Raw genomic sequence first — 18,192 nt, forward strand, 5'->3', positions numbered from 1 at the left:
GTGATGAGGTGAAAGTTGAGCAATATATAATATGACAAAGAATATGAATAGTATTTAGTGTAGTAGCTGACTTTAATAGAGCTTTTATGAAGTAGTCCTGAGCATCGGTAGTGACAACATCCCAGGATTTCCAGTACAGGTCTATAGCCTACTGCCTGAAACTGTCAGTGAAGGGACACCTAGAAGCACATAAAGCACTCAGAGCGATTATTCAGTAATGCTCAAAGATAATCAAAAGAAGAGCACAAGGTTATGCAAAAATCAGAAATCAAGTGTATCTTTGAAATGGTTTTTAATGAGCAAACATATTAAATGTTACATGAAAAAACTTGTTGCTAAAGACAGACATTGTTCCCTGTGTCAAATGTATTGTCATATCCTGCTTCGTTTCAGTTGCCACGAACTCTAAGAAATCTGTCCGGTTGTCACATTAACGTGCATGCTTTTAGTTTTAGCAAGAAATGCTGGTGTTGGCACCACCTTGTGGGAAAAGCTATACACTACGTGGAGAAAACCCACACAATGCTGTGAGTCAAAAAGTGCAGTTACCTCAGGGAGGGGGAAGGCTTTGAGCAGTGTCAGTTCCACTTAGGTCTCCCCTTGCCTTGCGATGTGAGCTTAGAGCACACAGGTCCTTATAGGGAAAGACGAAGGGGTGATTGCATCAGAGAATCATCAGGAATAGAGTTAATTTCCTGAAGGGTGTTTCTTAGTGGTAGACCATGCTCCAACATAGTGTTTATTTAACTCAATACTATATTTACACTTTCTCCCCATGCCTTAATGCCTTTTGTGTCCAGGATTTTGTCCACCATAAAATCCCACAGGACTTTGATTCTGCCAGATTATTAGGTTTTCAGGAACATTGGATGTTATTCCAATGCTCTTAATTCACTTCTAAAAATATTTTATACAGTAGTATAATAAATTTTCCAATGAACCTTGTGAGTTTAAAAGGAGACCAGGAAATAGGGTCATAGTGAATGTCATCACAAAGAAGGCACAACACCACCTCTCCTTTCTTAGAAGTGTGGATAGATTTGGCATGTCACCTAAAACTTTGACAAACTTCTAGAGTTGCTTAGTGAAAGGTATCCTGACCGGTTGCGCCACAGTCCGATATGGAAACACCAGTATCCAGGAGTGGAAAAGACTTCAGAGAGTGGTGGATACAGCCCAGACAATCAGAGGTAAAACTCTCCCCACTGTTGAGCCTACAAGGAGCGCTGCCACAAGAAAGCAGCATCCATCGTCAGGGATTCCCACTACCCTGGCCATGCTGTCTCCTCACTACCACCATCAGGTAGGAGGTACAGCAATCTTTGATCCCACACCACCAGGTTCAGGAACAGTTATTACCCTTTCATGAACCAGCATGGATAACTGCACTAACTAGAATTCCAAACTGATTCCACAACTTAAAGATTCACTTGCAAGGACTCAACAACTTATGATATCCGTAAAATATATAATTTGTCTTCTTTTGCACACTGGGTATTTATCAGTCTTTATTTATGTATAGTTTTCTCACGAATTCTACTGTATCTCTTTATTTTCCTGCAAACAATTGCAAGAAAATGAATCTCAGGGTTGTATATGGTGACATATATTAAATTTGATCATAAATTTATTTTGACCTTAAAGAGAGAGCAGTAAGCAAGGGGTCACAATGAGTTCACTGGGAGCACATGAAATGGGATTGTGACATACCAGCGAACACAGGAAACAGCATTGTGATGTGTGGCTGTGGTGAGTTTACTGGGAATATGAGAAATTGGGCTGCAGTGAGGTTCCTGGGGCATGAGAAATGGGACTATAGTGGTTTTATTGGGAGCGTGTGAAATGGGGTCTTTGTGTGTTGACAGGAAGCCAGGGAAACATTATAAGCAAGCAGTCTGCTGCTGGATCTCAGCGGGTCAACCAGCATCTGTGGGAGCAAAGTAATTATTGATATTTTGGGTCAACACTCTGCATCACTACTAAAAACGAAGGGGAAGATAACCAGTTGTTTCAATACTATCCCTCTCCACTCATTCTGAAATAGAGTTACGACTTGAAACATTGACAAGTCCTTTCTTCCCATACATTCTGCTTGGCCTACTGAGTTTCTCCAGCCGACTGTTCACTCCAGATTCCAGTCTCTGCAGTCACTAAGGGAAACATTTGGGTAGTGAATCATCAGTGTCTCCAGTAATAACTGTATCTCCTTCTTAAGCATATTCAGCAATTTGGCCTTCATGTCCTTTGTGGTAGCAAGATCCATAGGTTACCATCAACTGAATCAAGAACTTCCTCCTGATCTAAATCCTAAAGCATTTGCACTGTTATCTGATACTGTGACCTTGGTTCTATCTAGACACCCCAGCTGGGGAAAACATCCTCTCCACCTCCAATCTGTCTAGATCAGCCAGAATTCTGTAATTTCAATGAAATTTACTCTCATTCTTTCATGAATATATAGGCCAAGTCAACCTAATCTCTATTCATACTACAGAAAATACAGGCCAAGTCAACCCGATTTCACTTCATACTACAGAATATACAACCCACGTCGACCTGACCTCTTTTCATACCGCAGATCCACCTTCACAACCATCAGCCTGGTGAACCTTTGCTGTATCAGAAACAGGTAAACTTTCTTAGGTAAGGAGATCATAAACACGCACCATCCACCATGACTAGGCTCACCTTGTATAACTGCAGTGCAACACCTTTGACATTCTACTCAACGACTTGTCTTTACTTCTTGCTGCAACTTTATGTTTGTTTTCTGCAACCGATGCATAAGAAACCCTGGTTACTTTCCACATTAACCCATCCCAAACTCACACCTTTTCAGTAATATGCTGTCATTACACTTAGACTGCTGAAAAGTGTAACTTCACACTACCCAACACTGAGCACGTCTACATGGAGCGCTGTTGCAGGAAGGCAACACCCATCATCAAGGAACCCCACCATCCAGGCCTGCTCTCTTTTCTGCCATCAGAAAGAAGGTACAGGAGCCTCGGACCCCACACCACCAGGTTCAGGAACAGTTATTTCCCCTCAACCATCAGGATCTTGAAGCAGAGGGGATAACTTCACTCCACATCACATCCGCACTGAAACGTTCCCACAACCTGTGGACTCACTTTTAAGGACTCTACAACTCATGTTCTCGATATTTATTGCTTAGTTTTTATTATTATTATTTTGTTTTTTTTTCTTTTTTTGTATTTGCAGTTTGTCTTTTGCATATTGGTTGCTTGTCAGTCATTGTCTACAGTTTTTTACTGATTCTATTGGGTTTCTTTTTATTTATTGTGAATGCCCACAAGAAAATGAATCACAAGGTAGTATACGTTGCCATACAGTATATGTACATAGATAATAAATTTACTTTGAACTTTGAACTTAGAGCCATGTTTTACTGCATCTGTCACCTTTTGGCTATCTTGCTCAGTCTGTTGAAATCACCTTCAAGACTCTCTGTGTTTGTGTCACAGTTGATAATCCCAACCAGTTTAGTGTGGTCACCAGACTTAAAAAGACACCTGTAGACAAGTGTGTCCCCACAAAATTATTCAGAATCATCCCCAAGCAGAAGCCCTTCATGTACCAAGAGGCCCACAATCAAATGATGGCCAGGTCAGTGGTGTTCAGGAATGGCAAGCCAAGGAAGTACAAGAGGTCCAGGTATGACCTCTGGAAGGCTATCTCACGTGCAACGTGGCCATTCTGGACCAGTGGTGAATCACAGAAGGATTCTTGGCAGCTGCATCAGGGCCTGAATGATATCAATTACTACAAAGTAAAACCAAGCAATATATGTGACAACAAGATTTTGCTCCCAGACTCCCAGATGAGCACAATGCCCTTTTATGCTGGTTTTGACCAAAATAACATGGAGGCACCTTCAAGAACTCCCACTGCCCCCAAAAACCCTGCAGCTTCAGTCTCTGAGGCCAACATGAGAGCATCCTTCAGGGTGAATCCACAGACAGCATCTAGCCCGTACCTGGTTGAGTATTGAAGACCTGTGCTAATCAACTGGCTTAAGTGTTTATGAGTATTTTCAACCTCTTGCTTCAGCAGTCTGAGTTACACACCTGTTTCAAGGGCAGGTGCTGGAAATCTTGAACAGCACTCAAAATGCTGGAGGAACTTGACAGGTCAGGTCGAATTTATGGTGTGAAATAAACAGTAGTCATTTTGGGTTGAGACCCTTCATCAGGACTGTTTGTAAGTCCTGTTCGTTATACTGCACACTCTACAAGTTGTTTCTCTTTGACTAGGGACATGGAGAGACCTGTTCTGTCAGGTATTAACTCCATTAAGTGAAGGGCTTCCCAATAAAGGAGTAGTGTGTAAAATGTAAGCATTTGGCACCGAGGCTGACGTATGTGTGTGGACTGAATATTGATTAACCAGTAGAAAACACACAGAATTAATGGGTAATATGTGGCAACTAGAGGGTGTCAGCCTTTCATCATCTATATCTCTCCTCCCCAGCTTACAAACACCCAAATGGCCCATACATATGAGTTAGTGTTTGGGAGAATAGTGTCTGGGATTTACTATCTGCTATGAGGCTGCATGACTCTTCAAAGTCCAAAGTAAATTTATTATCAAAGTACATATATAACTCTGAGATTTATTTACTTGAGGGCCTACACAGTGAATCCAAGAAACACAATAGAATCAATGAAAGACTGCACCCTACAATATGGACAACCAACCAATTTGCAAAAGACTACAAACTGTGAAAACAAAAAAGAAGATAATATAATAATACGAAGGAGAAGAAGAAATAAATAAATATTGAGAACATGAGATGAAGAGTCCTTGAAGGTGAGTCCATAGGTTGTGGGAACAGTTCAGTGATGGGACAGGTGAAGTTATCCCTTCAGGATCATGAATCTGATGATTTAGGGGTAATAATTGCTCCTGAAAGTGGTAGTGTGGGTTCTGAGGCTCCTTTATCTTCATTCTGCTGGCAGCAGTGAGGCGAGAGCATGGTCTGGATGGTGGAGTTCCCTGATGATGGATTCTGCTTTCCTGCAACAGTGCTATGTGTAGATGTGCCCAGTGATGGTGGTGGTTGAGGGATGGGGTGGGGGGGGGGGGAGAGTTTACCTGTGATGAACTGGGCCATATCCACTACTTTTTGTGGGATTTTCCATTCAAGAGCATTGGTGTTTCCATAACAGGGCATGTGGGAACTTGGTTCACAACCCCATTTTGGAACTAGGATTGGAATTAACTTATTATTGTCACAATATAAAACTACATTGGTTTATAATACAAAATAAATAATATTTATATTAAAATATGTATTCTTATTTTACAGCAGGTCCACCTTATTAGGAAACTACCAAAGTGGTTTCTCCAATATTTTATAACTACTTTGAAGCTGGGCTTTGATATTTCTAATGTTATTCATCTTCAGTCTTGAAGAATCCTTTTGTGAGAACTGTCTTGTTATAGTGTGTTGGCTCTCCTGAGTACATGTAGAGGGAATCTGGAGTGATGCATCTTCTTGTAAACCTTCGGCACTCTTAGTCTCAGGGATAAAGTTGCCAGTGAATCAATAAGGGACCAGACCAGGCTTGACCCGATCCATCACTCTGCCTCATTTTAGATTGACAACTGCATGACCCACAGTAACTTTGAGTCTCTATCGCAGGTCTGCTCCATGATTACAGTCTGCCATGCCTGGCAACCAGACAACCGGGATGCATCCTGAAGCACGGCCCCCGGCAGTGTCCTGATGGTTATTGGCAGCTGATGACACCAAAATCCTTTCACTATGATGGAAATTCACTGTTCACCCCGAGGAGGAGGGCACCTTTGTGAAGGTCATCTTTCTAACACAAAAGCTGTGAGCTTCTAAAGATAAAAGACTTGACTTTGAGTAAGTTAAACTTCTGGGCAATATTCTTTGTTCAGCTTCTTATCATAAATGAGAGCCAGTCTTCAGTTCCTAATGTAAATGGCAAGCAATAATTAGTCTGAAGTTAAAAGGACAGGTTTGCAAGCAAACAGCACTGCCCACAGATCATAGATTGCTGGCCCAGAGCATGGGTCTTGTTGCAGTGTAAGACAATGGTGTAATATTAATTGGGCTTGTATCAAACTAAACAATACTGGCTACGTTATTTATTTCAAGGAAGTTTGCAGACCAGATTGATACTATTGCTTAACACATCAATTAGTTGATCTATAAGTAATTGGAAAACTTGTATAACCTGTCACAGAATTAAGTGTGGATGTTAGGGATATCTGTCCATGTGAAAAGGTATCTGGAAAAAAATATTACATAGTGTGTGAAAATACCCAAGTAGGAAAAAAAAAGACAATATAAATGTAAGAAAGCAATCAGTCTTGTTAGGAACGATCAAAGAGATCAAGAAGAATTACAGAAAGATGGAGTGACTAGAATTCATTCATCTGCCTTCAGTTTGTGCAATCAACAAGTTGTTCATTTGCAACTCATTGGTATGTCTTTTTAGCTTATAGGAATTGTACGTGTTTTGTAAATCCTTTGCATTTAAGAAATTATTTGTAATTTGTAAATCTTTTATAAACCTGAAAGCCTCTGTAAGTTTTAAATGTGTCTAAATTGTAATTGTAAAAGAATTGTATCTAAATTTAAATGTGTCTCATTAAAAAAACTGTGTTCAAACTACATTGTTAGCTGCCTCCTTGGTAGGCACTGGGGAACCACAACTCAAATACTGGCAGCAAAACTCACCATGGAGAATAAACAGAGAAGTGCATTTTGCTACAGCATAACCTCCCTTTAGTGAGGGTACTAATAATTATCTATATCAACAAGGTTAAGATCTTCATTTGAGTTTAGAACTTCGCGGTCAGCAAACCCAATACATCACACCACCCTTCTATGTGTTTGATAATTAAAAGGCAGTTAAGATTGATTTTAAGACTTACAAAACATAATATGTGTATTAGAAGTGCATTAATCTACAAATAACTGATTAAAACACAAAGTTAAATTGAAATATAAACAAAGGAACACGGCCAGTTCTACCTCTCTAATGGAAATTCGTGACCCCATTGAATTTGGGGTCCCCATGACCCCATGGCATTTGGGGTTAGATGTGAAGTGCCTTTTGCCCCTTAGCTCTGGAGGTTACAGAATGCCCTTGAAATCAATTGCAAGTCTAAGAGTAGAAGGGGGTGGTGCTGGTAGTTGGACTCTATTGTACTCTGTGCTTCTGCACCATTGGTACAGACATGAACTTCAGAATGTATTTATGCACAGTCTTCCACTAGCAGGTAGTTGAGACTTATAAATCTTTCCAATAAAGCTGTCCTGTGTCATTTCCAATAATTATTATTCAGAGTTGTAACAATTATCATAATTCATATCCAGTTATGACAAGGACAGAAAGTCCATATGTCCAAGAAAGTAAGTAGGGAAACATTTAAAGTGAACTGGGCAGCCAATTCTTCACACAGAGGATGGTTTATATATGAAACGAGTTGCTAGAGAAAGTAACTGAAGCAGGTACATAATAACAACATTTAAAATACACTTGGACATGTATATGGATTGGAGAAGTTTAGGGTGATATGAGCCAAATACTATCTCTAATATGAAACTATCTTACATGGGCACCTTGGTCAGCATGGATGAGTTGGGCCAGAGGGCTTGTTTCCATGCTGTATTACTCTATGACTTCCCAGGTGTTGTGTGATCATAGAACCATTAAAAAAGCAGATATAGTAACCTCCAGAGCCTGATGTCTATATTAACAGCTGCAGAAATAGCCTTTGTAGAAATTACCACTGCCTATGTTTATAATAGCATTCTCTACATAATCCTATTGAGAAGTACTTCACACCTCTTCTCAGCAAAGGCACTGTAGTTCCTCGGAGGTAACTCACCCACCTTCCTTGAGGCCACATTTACAAAGTTTGGTATTGAAGCTTAAAAGATATCAAAGCATAGTTGTATATAACGATTAGAAAAGAGAACATCATTTTAAAATTCTACCTGGGCTCCCTCAGTCTTCCTATAGCCTCATTCCTAATCCTCACTGACACAAACTCAAAAACCCCAGAGACACCCCAGAGGCAGCAGAAAGCAACAATAGGGTTTAAATAACCTACCTGTAGATTTTAATATACCTGTGCTAATACGTTCACACTTAATGCCACACAGTATGATTTTATTCCAGTTGGGGGCCTTTGAATAATCACTGCTAGATGGAAGCTCTGTACCTTCTGATTACCTCTGCTGAATAACCGCCAGTAATTCCCCCAGCCTGCTCTTCCTCCCACACACTCACACACGTACACAAGTACTCAGATACTGGCACACATGGACACAGGCCTGTGCACGCAGATATCCAGGCATACAGACTTCTGCATCCCGGTGCAAACCTCGTGCACAGTGCACCAGTTATATCTCAGAACATTTCTAAGATAATGCACGCAGAAATAATTTTAAAATGTTATGCATCGTGAAGTGAGAATGTTTTTAAGTGCTGTGGAAGGAGATTGCTCTGTGAACATTTGGAAAACTGTCGACATAATTTGACACAGTTTCCTACATTAATGTGGACTGAAGAATGGGTGTGGACTGTCTAATGGGCCAGGACTACAAGTGACCTGGGGCACAGGAATTACTACTTAGCTACTACTGAAACGAGGGAAGAACAGGAGTTATGACGCATTAAACACCCTCCAGACAGCAAAACCCTTTTTAACCAGTTACTGCCTAAAAAGGGAAACACCATAAGACAAAGAGAAATGCTAGAGGGACTATACCAAAGAAACCTCAAGTGATCTTCTAAAGAGAACATCATCAGCCATAAAGCTCCCTCAAACAGCATCATCCCCATTCTCTGCTCCTGATTAATTAAAATGTAATGAAATATTGATAAAAATTCACTGTGCCCTTCACATAGAAAAGAGTACAGTTTTGCTCATTTTGGCTTAATCCCAAACTACTGTTCTAAAAATGAGGCAATTTTCATTATCTCTCTTATTTTCTTTTAAGTGCTTAGTCTGACATTCACATTACTGGAAGGCTGGAGTGAGTAATTCTGTTTTGCCTGCAGCCCTGCATTACTACATGTTAACAGCAACCTGTTCCATGCTCTCTCAATGGTGGGATGTCTACCTGGTTAGGAGCGTGTGAAGGTCAATATGGTCGGTTAGCGTCTTTTGGTCGTTTCAGTTGTACTTTTAGCCTCTTCATTCCAATCTGAAAGCCGTTCATAGCCTGAATAGCAGCCTGAGCACTGGTAGGATTGTCAAAACTCACAAAGCCTGGAAACAGCAAAAGATACATTTCAGAATGATGAAAGCTACTGGCTGTTCCTGAAGCATGGTCACAGGCTTGGGCACAAATGTCAATCACATCCTCACTTTCATCATCCATAATTAAGGATCCTCACCACCTGGGACATATCTTCTTCTCATGACTATCATTGGGAAGGAGGTACAGGAGCTGGGAGGTCCACACTCAACATTTTAGGAACTTAACACTAACTCATTTCAGCAACTTGTGTACCCATCAGAGGGATCATGAAGTCTATATCCACAGATCCCTCAAAGTTGCTGTGCAAGTTGATAGGGTGGTTAAGAAGGCATATGGTCTATTGGCCTTCTTTAGTCAGGGTATAGAGTTCAAGAGCCATGAGGCAATGCAGTAGCTCTATGAAATCCTGGTTAGACCACACTTGGTTTATCACACTACCAGTTCTGGTTGCCTCATTATAGGAGGAACGTGGAAGCTTTACAGTAGAGCAGAGGAGATTTACTAGGATGCTGCCTGGATTAGAGAGCATGACTTATGAGGATAGGTTGAGCATTTCTCTTTGAAGTGAAGGAGGATGGGAGGTGACTTGATAGAGTCAAGATGATAAGAGGCATAGAGCAAGTGATGGCCAGAGACTATTTTCCCAGATCAGAAATGGCTTATGTGAGGGGACATAATTTTAAGGTAATTATAGGGTAATATGGGGGTGGGAGGTACAAGAGGTAAGTTATTTATGTTGAGAGTTCAAGGTGTGTGGAAGGCCCTCCCAAGGTAGAGACAGCTACATTAGGGGCATTTATGAAATTCTTAGATAGGCACATTGATGATAGAAAAATGGAGAGAAGGAGTTAGATCAATCAAAGAATTGGTTAATGGGGATATTGCTAGGACTCTGAATAAAGGTTGAATTGGCTGGGGTTCCTTACTTTGAAACAGAGGAAGATGAGGAGAGATTCCACTATAAAATCATGAAAGTCCCTCACAGAGTAAATAGAAAAAACATTTCTTCATTGGCAGAAAGGTCATAAACCAGAGCTAATGTTAATTCATGAATGAGTTAGGGTGGTTAAACAAATGCTATCTGTAAGGAGTTTATACATTCTCCCCATGACTGCATGGGTTTCCTACCACGTTCCTGTAAGGAGTTTGCATAGTCTCTCCATGACCACTTTCCAAAGACGTACAGTTTAGTAGGTTAATTGGTCACATGGGTGTAACTGGGTGGCATGGGTTTGTTGCACTGGAAGGGCCTGTTACCGCGTTATATTTCTGAACAAAATCACTTGAAAAGTTGAGAACAGCAGGGTTATGGACCTGGGCACTGGAATGATGGATTATGCAGGGCAGCTCTTTATGGGCTGAATAGTCCCCTTTGGAGCGGTTTGTTTTTGTTATGTTTTTAAGTCTACTAGGCTGTAGTCACAAATTATTGGTAATGTTCACTGAGGGATAGATGTTGGACACAACACTGGGATCAAACCCCACACTTCTGATCACATACTGTATATCTGCTTCAAATCTTTTTTGAGAGAGCAGATAGGTTTATCTGAAAGATAGACCTATAGCAGTGGAGTACTCCTGCAGTAGTCCATTCGAACAATAGCTTAGGTTTTATGCTTAACTCTTCAGAGCACCTTCTACAACTCAACACAAGACTGTTGTCGCTGAAACACAGCGATCAAATATTCTACACTTGCCATACAGATCAAGCATCAACTCCATCAGGCATGCTATCGGCACCATAAACTACAGGCAAGGTCTCATCAATGAAAGGCAAAAGGGGATATTTTAAACTAACACCATCAGATACTTCTTTGAGTTACAATTCAACATGCAACTGTCAAATCCACCTCCAGTCTGAGGTCATAGGCAAGAAAATGCAATTTCTAGACCTTCTCAAATCAACTATGGCAGAATTGCTAAGAATGAGGACTTGGAGATGACGTAATCCAGATGGAAATTTTTAATAGGGTGCATGGTGCACGTAGTACAGAGGTGGTGTATAGGAGCATGTAGCATGGAGAAGTGCTTAATTACATGAAGCACAATTCCGAGGTGTTTGTAAGGAACAAGCCCATAGAAATGTTAATGATGATGCAGCGTTATTCTGTGTTGCTGAGTCACATAGTATTGGTGCTACAAGCAGATCTTGTTGAAATACGGCAGGGCACATCAGTGGTAAAAGTACAAAGATTTACATGGGGATACTGCCTTCAATATTGGGGATTCTTTTTTTTTAGCATGGGCATTGAGCTTGGGAATTACATGGGGATGTTTTGGTAGCCAACCAGCATCAAAATACCCATGGAAAGTAGTGTGGTACACTTGCCATGAGGTAGCACTTGTTGCATTGGAGCAAGCCACTGAGAAAAGTAACCGGCAGTGAGGATGGCTATTCCTGCATTGTTTACAGGCAAGGGGAGCAAGATCATCAAACAAAACTGTGCTTAGTTCTGGCCGCCTCACTACAGGAAGGATGTGGAAACCATAGAAAGAGTGCAGAGGAGATTTACAAGAATGTTGCCTGGATTGGGGAGCATGCCCTATGAGAATAGCTTGAGTGAACTTGGCCTTTTCTCCCTGGAGAGACAGAGGATGAGAGGTGATCTGACAGAGAGGTATAAGATGATGAGAGGTATTGGTCGTGTGACTAGTCAGAGGTTTTTTCCCCAGGGCTGAAATGGCTAACATGAGAGAGCACAGTTTTAAGGTGCTTGGAAGCAGGTACAGAAGAGATGTCGGGGTAAGTTTCTTACACAGAGAGTGGTGAGTGCGTGGAATGGACTGACGGCAATGGTGGTGGAGGCAGATACCATAGAGACTTTTAAGAGACTCCTGGATAGGTACATGGAGCTTAGAAAAATAGAGGGCTATGGGTAACCCTAGGTAATTTCTAAAGTAAGAACATGTTTGGCACAGCATTGTGGGCCAAAGGGCCTGTATTGTGCTGTAGGTTTTCTATGTTTCTAATAGCACATGCAGAACACACAATTGAAATTCATAATGAGGAGCTGGAAATGGAAATGTCCAACAGTGTCCATTGTACTCTGAAGGAGGCTGGATAAAGACAGAAAGTCAGCTTGTTGACTGAGGAAGCAAAAGTGAATATGCACATCAATACCATGGCGAGCCAGTCTGCCATAAATCAGGATATGCATTTTACGTATCTCACTGGAATGGAGCAAAACAGTGTTGGCTGTTTATGACAGAATGACCCTCCATATTCTGAGAGGAAATAAGCCTCTGTGTCATTTGGGAGAGATGGATAAATCCACTTGTTGTTATGGTTACAGGCTATGCCATGCTCTAGTGATCACGGGTGTAGACTGGATTGTGTCACTCACATTGGGGGACTGTGCATTTGTAAGGATCACTGCCTGGGACAGTGGGAAAATTGAGGAGGTGGGATTGACAGACAGATGAATGATTGGGTGAAAGGTGTTAAGGGGCCTCATCATTGCCAGACTAGGGTAAAGGCTACAGTTTGAATGAGAAAGAAAATGCTGGTTCAAAGGCTTAAATGCTACCCTAGGATCAATAAGAGAAAGAATAATCTGAGATGAGAGAGCAGTGAAAACAAATAACATGTTCCTTAGGGCAAGTATGGTGGATATGGTGCAGGTAACAATGCAGACTGGTTTGAATCTGGGATGGGAGAAGAGAGAGAGAGGGGGAGGGTGGGAGGGAGAGAGGGTGAGAGAGAGAGAGAGAGAGAGAGAGAGAGAGAGAGAGAATGCGAGAAAAAGAAAGTGTGAAAAAGAAAGAGAATGAGAAAGAGAGAGTGCAAAAAAGAGAGAATGAGAGAGAGAGAGAGGGTGAGAGAGAGTGAGAGAAAGAGAGTGAGAGAAAAAGAGTGAGAGAAAGAGTGAGAGAAAGAGAGTGAGAGAGAGAGAATGAGGGAAACAGAGATAGACTAAGAGAGAGAGAGAGGGAGAGGGTAAGAAAGAATGAGAAAAACAGAGAGAGAGAGAGAGAGAGAGAGAGAGAGAGAGAGATTTCAATCTGAAAGCAGTTCCAAAGCTCTGAAGATCTTATAGAGGATTAAACGCAAGGATTAGATTTATTAAAGCTAGCCAAATACAACAGATACAGTCACATCACAATTGAAAAGCTTGGCAACAATCCACAATGGAAATGTCAAGCAGCTATTGAGATCCTTGGGGACAGAAGAGAGCAAGGTCATCAAAGGAGGATTCAAACCAATGATTTGTCAGGTATGTGCCTGCTTTGTACACTGGAAGGACTTCAGAAAGTTCTCATGGGACCTGCCTGAGTTTATTTCAGCACTTTTGGCATCTGCAATATAATCCTTTTGCCCATTGCACAGAATTATACTCACATTCTGAGTTCTTTGTGAGAGTGGGAGACAGTACTGGGAGAGAGGAATTCTTGGGAGTCATGGATTAACAGTGGAGACTACAAGTAAGGCAAGGGAAAAGTATGCTTCACCATTGCTCATGAATAAAGCAGCTATTCTGATGCAATGGCAGTGTAAAAGGAAGACAGTGGGTAATGAGAACCTAGCTGTGTTGAGAAACTGGTTACCCCATTCAGGGTGAGGCTTTGCTAGAGGGAAAGATATTCTGACTTAAGGTATGTGAAAGACAGATAAGTGTCACTTAAGGTGGCACTTTGACAGTGAACTAGTATTTTCAGAATGGCAGAACCTTGAAGGAAAGCTGCTCAGAGGTAGAGACTGTAATCTGAACAGCAGGATAGAGCCAAGTCAATGAAGTTTTAGGGCAACTGTTCTGTCACTACAAGAGTTCACAAACAAGGTGTGAAAGCAATAAACACATCATGGGGATTGCAACAAGGGGATATTGATAAGGATGGGCCAATTCAAAACAGGCAGAGAAGCTGAGACTGGGATTGATTTCAATAAATACAAGACTTGTTGCTTACGGAATTGCTGAATCAAACACAAACTGAGTTGGAAGCAATGAGAGAGGGTGGCTTTCCACTTTGGACACAGTTCCAAAGCTTTGAAGATCCCATTAAACAGGCATAGACATATTAATGCCTGACCAACATAGTGGAGACTGGGTGCCACAAGACAGTAAGGTCAGAATTGAAAGCCTTGACAACAATCCAGAAAGACAAGGTTAGGGAGAATGACTTTGTGAATTCAAACGTGACAATAGGAAACAGGATAAGTCCAGTCCTTACAATGAGTTAGAGTGTGAGACAAGATGGTACAAGCACTGGTACACAAAAACAGGGAGCTTTAAGAAGCAACTAGTGCTGAGATTATTCATAGAATGAGGTAAGTACCAAATGCATTGTATATTTTAACTACTGTGATAATAACGATTATTGGACTTGGCATTGTTTTATGTAGAACATGATGCGTGTACAGGAGTAACCAAGAGGTGGCAGTCCAAAATACCCATTCCCAATGTATTCCAAGTCACGAAGAAATTATGTTGAGATAATAACCATAGGGCAATGTGTAAAACCAGATGTACATGAGGTTTACTTGGGAAGTGATCTACTTCAGAAAATTCATTTACAATTTGGAGTGGGGTTCAGTGAATGAAAATATGAGGAGTTTTTATGAATTTACAATTTATTGAATTATTAACAATATAAGAAAGTTAATTGCTAAGTAACTGCAAATAATTTAATTAGTTGAATGGATGTGTTTCCTTTTTAAAGGGGTAGTCTTGTAGTGTATCAATGTGCAATGGGTGTCTTTCACAATGACCGTGAGTCTGTACTATATCCCTTAATATTTCAGACAAGGTATCGCAAATGCTGGGATCTGCAGCAAGAAGAAAATGAGCTGCTAGAGGTGAGGAGGAGAGGTGGGGAAAGAGCTGACATCAATTGATAGATCCACTTGAGGAGAAGTTGATTGGTGGAGGAAGTCAGGTTGAAGAGTATAGCATGACGATAGTGATAGAATCTGAGAAGAGATAGGTGGAGACAGCATGGGGCTGTAAATTTGGAATCCAATAAAAAATGAAGAGAAAGAGCCTGTTGACTGTCCATTTCCCTCCATAGATGCTGCTGGCTTACTGAGTTCTTCCAGCTGCTTGTATATTGCTCTTAATATATTGCTGTACACTACAAGTTCACTGCCATCTATAAAGAATGCTCTGTTCATGGCTTTTTCTCTTATTATTTATTTATGTAAGTAGCAATAGAAAGGAAACTGCAACAACTATGTATTGTGTTCCAAAAAGATGCAATTGAATTTAAATTATGAGACTGCCACTGTGAGATTTAAACTCCCATCTTTGGGTTTAATAGTCTAGATCATGAGATACTCATCCAGTAAACTATCCAAACTAACCGCTCAACAAAAAGTGCAATAGATACCTTTCCAATGATAACACGAGCTAAACCTGTCTTTGCTCTCATCTGTCAGCTTTCACTTCTGAAATCTAATTTTATTCATCAAAGGCATTATAGATCATAGAACACAGAATGGTACTGCACAGAAACAGGCCCTTCGGCCCACAATGTCCAACCAAACCAATTAAATTAGTCATCAAATAGCAAACTAAACTAATCCTCTCTGCCTACACAATGTCATATCAGATTTCACAAGCTGAGCAAAATGTGAATATATTAAAATATCTTGAGTTTAGTACATGCAATGGAGTTGGATATTTTTTACCCCACAATCTCAACTTACATGACTTATTGAATGATTTCTTATTTCCACATTACTGATTTCCTACCTTTCTTCCATTGAAAATTAGTTAAGAAGAACTTAATCACAAGCAGCCAACTGAATCAAGGACCTCTCCCACTCAGGTCATTCTCTCCCCACCCCACCCCACCCGACCCGACCCGCACTTCTATTGGTTAGGAGATACAAAAGCTCAAGAATACGTACCACCAATAAGGGCAGCTTCTATCCTGCTGCTATAAGACTCATGAATGGGTCCCCTTCTATGATAAAGATGAAATCTCGATCTTTCAATCTACTTTGTCATGGCCATTGCACCTTACTTGTCTACCTGAACTACACTTTCTCTGCAACTATTACACAATCTGCTGCATTATATTATTGTTTTCCTTTTGTACTACCTCAATGCACTTATATATGGCATGGTCTGTCTGGATGGGAGGCAAGCCAAAGCTTTTCACTATATCTCAGTACAAGTGACAATAATCAATCAATTACCAATTACCAAGAAATGCAGGTGTAAGGCAATAATCAATGGCTCAAGATTAGAATGATGTTGAGTTTATGGGCAACCTGGACCTTCAATTCAACAAAGACTTGATGATAAAGAAACATTATCAGGGGTGGTGTGCCTACTGTAAGGAGACCCAGAACAACTGAGTACGTGTTTGTTGGGAATTTGATACATTGTTGAACCAGATTCTGTTACTTGTCTTCAATAAGCGATGTTCTAATGGTAGCACTGCCTCTTTTTTATTCTGTGCAAGGAGCCACACAAAGATCTTAGATGCACTATCAACATGCCAAGCTACAAGACACACAAATGGGAGCTTGGCTGTTTTTGTATTGTTCATGGGCAAGTTCCTGTGATTCTTTTACAACAATACTGTTGAAACAACATTACAACAGAGGCCCAAGAAGATGTCCATTAATGCCTAGAGAAGGAAGGGCAGCATACATTTTCTCGAGGATATCAAAGAAAAATAAGGAGATAAAATGATCAAATACAAAATGATGGAAGAACTTAGCAGGTCAGGTAATACCTACATGAAGGAATAAGCAATCAATGTTCCGTGCCTGCTTCAGAAAAATGTCGCTTTTTATTCCTTTTCATAGATGCTGCCTGACTTGTTGAGTTCCTGTAATATTTTGTATGTGCTACTCTGGATTTCCAACATCTGCAGGATCTCCTACATTTATGAACCAATGGGCATTCGATCATCACTCTGCTATTCATTGTTTGAGATCTTGACGGTAAAAGACACCTCTTTGCTATTAGCTAGTCCATCCATTGTGTAAATCCATAGATTGTGGGAGATTCCCTTCTAAGCCAGGCACTCAAAGAGACACTGGGCAGGCTCTCCATGGAGTATGATCCATTGCTAAACTGGGTTTCATACACATGTGTTTTAATCTCAAACCTGCACAAATCCTTCAATGTTAGCTAACGATGGAACTCGGCAAGGGCAGGTTTTCAGCACCAGCACAGGACTGGTGGATCTAATCATGTGCACTACTGCGGAGTGCTTATGAATCTGTCAGGGGAAGCTCCAAAGGCCAAGGCCATATGTCCAACAGTTCAGAGCATTAGCCATAACCCTACATTTCTTATGGTGAATAACAGCTTTATTAAAAATAAAACTTACATTCATACAAGTGTCTGAAATTTATCTAGAGCCAGCTAAGTGCCTAAGTGCAATCATTGGAGATGGAGTCATGGAGTTATGAAGCACAGGATCAGGCTCGTCAGCCCATCTGGTGCCTACAGACCAAGAAGCCCATCCAAGCTAGTCCCATTTGCCTGTGTTTGGCTCATATCCTTGCATTCCTATCCATGCATTTATCCAACTGTTTATTAAAAAAATATTATTGCCTCTGTCTCCACGTTTTCTCTGGATGATCATTCCATTGGTGTAGCACCCTCAGTGTTTAAAAACTTGCACTTTAAGACCCTATTAAATCTCTCTGCTCTCAGCTTAGACCCATGCCTTCTAGTTTTTGATTCCCTAAAAATCTCATTCACACACCCTTTAGATTATATATTCCCCTAAAAGATACCCCTCAGCCTCCAACAATGAACTTGTGCACAACAGGATCCCACACAGAACAATGTGCAAATCATCCACTGGTAATTGAACGTTACAAGATGGTCAGAATGGGAAAGAGTTATTTAGAGAGATACGTGTTGACGCATATTATAGAGATAAAGGGAGAAAAAGAACAACGTGGTTAAAATTTGGAAATGAGAAAGAGAGAAGGAGTAGTGAGGGAGTTTCAG

The 18,192-nt window shown here is 40.8% G+C and overlaps 1 protein-coding gene across 39 annotated transcripts in view; it reads right to left on the reverse strand.

Annotated features, from left to right (window-relative positions):
• Positions 1-9,154: 9,154 nt before the first annotated feature.
• The window catches only part of LOC132379214 (CUGBP Elav-like family member 4), an 816,081-nt gene continuing 807,043 nt past the window's right edge, over positions 9,155-18,192 (reverse strand). For all 39 annotated transcript variants that reach the window (XM_059946891.1, XM_059946889.1, XM_059946900.1 and 36 more), the window contains one exon: positions 9,155-9,282. In XM_059946891.1, coding sequence (XP_059802874.1) covers positions 9,155-9,282 — 128 coding nt within the window. The remainder of the gene's footprint in view (positions 9,283-18,192) is intronic.

The sequence above is a fragment of the Hypanus sabinus genome, chromosome 21 (assembly GCF_030144855.1).
Source record: "Hypanus sabinus isolate sHypSab1 chromosome 21, sHypSab1.hap1, whole genome shotgun sequence".
In the NCBI taxonomy this organism is placed as follows: domain Eukaryota; kingdom Metazoa; phylum Chordata; class Chondrichthyes; order Myliobatiformes; family Dasyatidae; genus Hypanus; species Hypanus sabinus.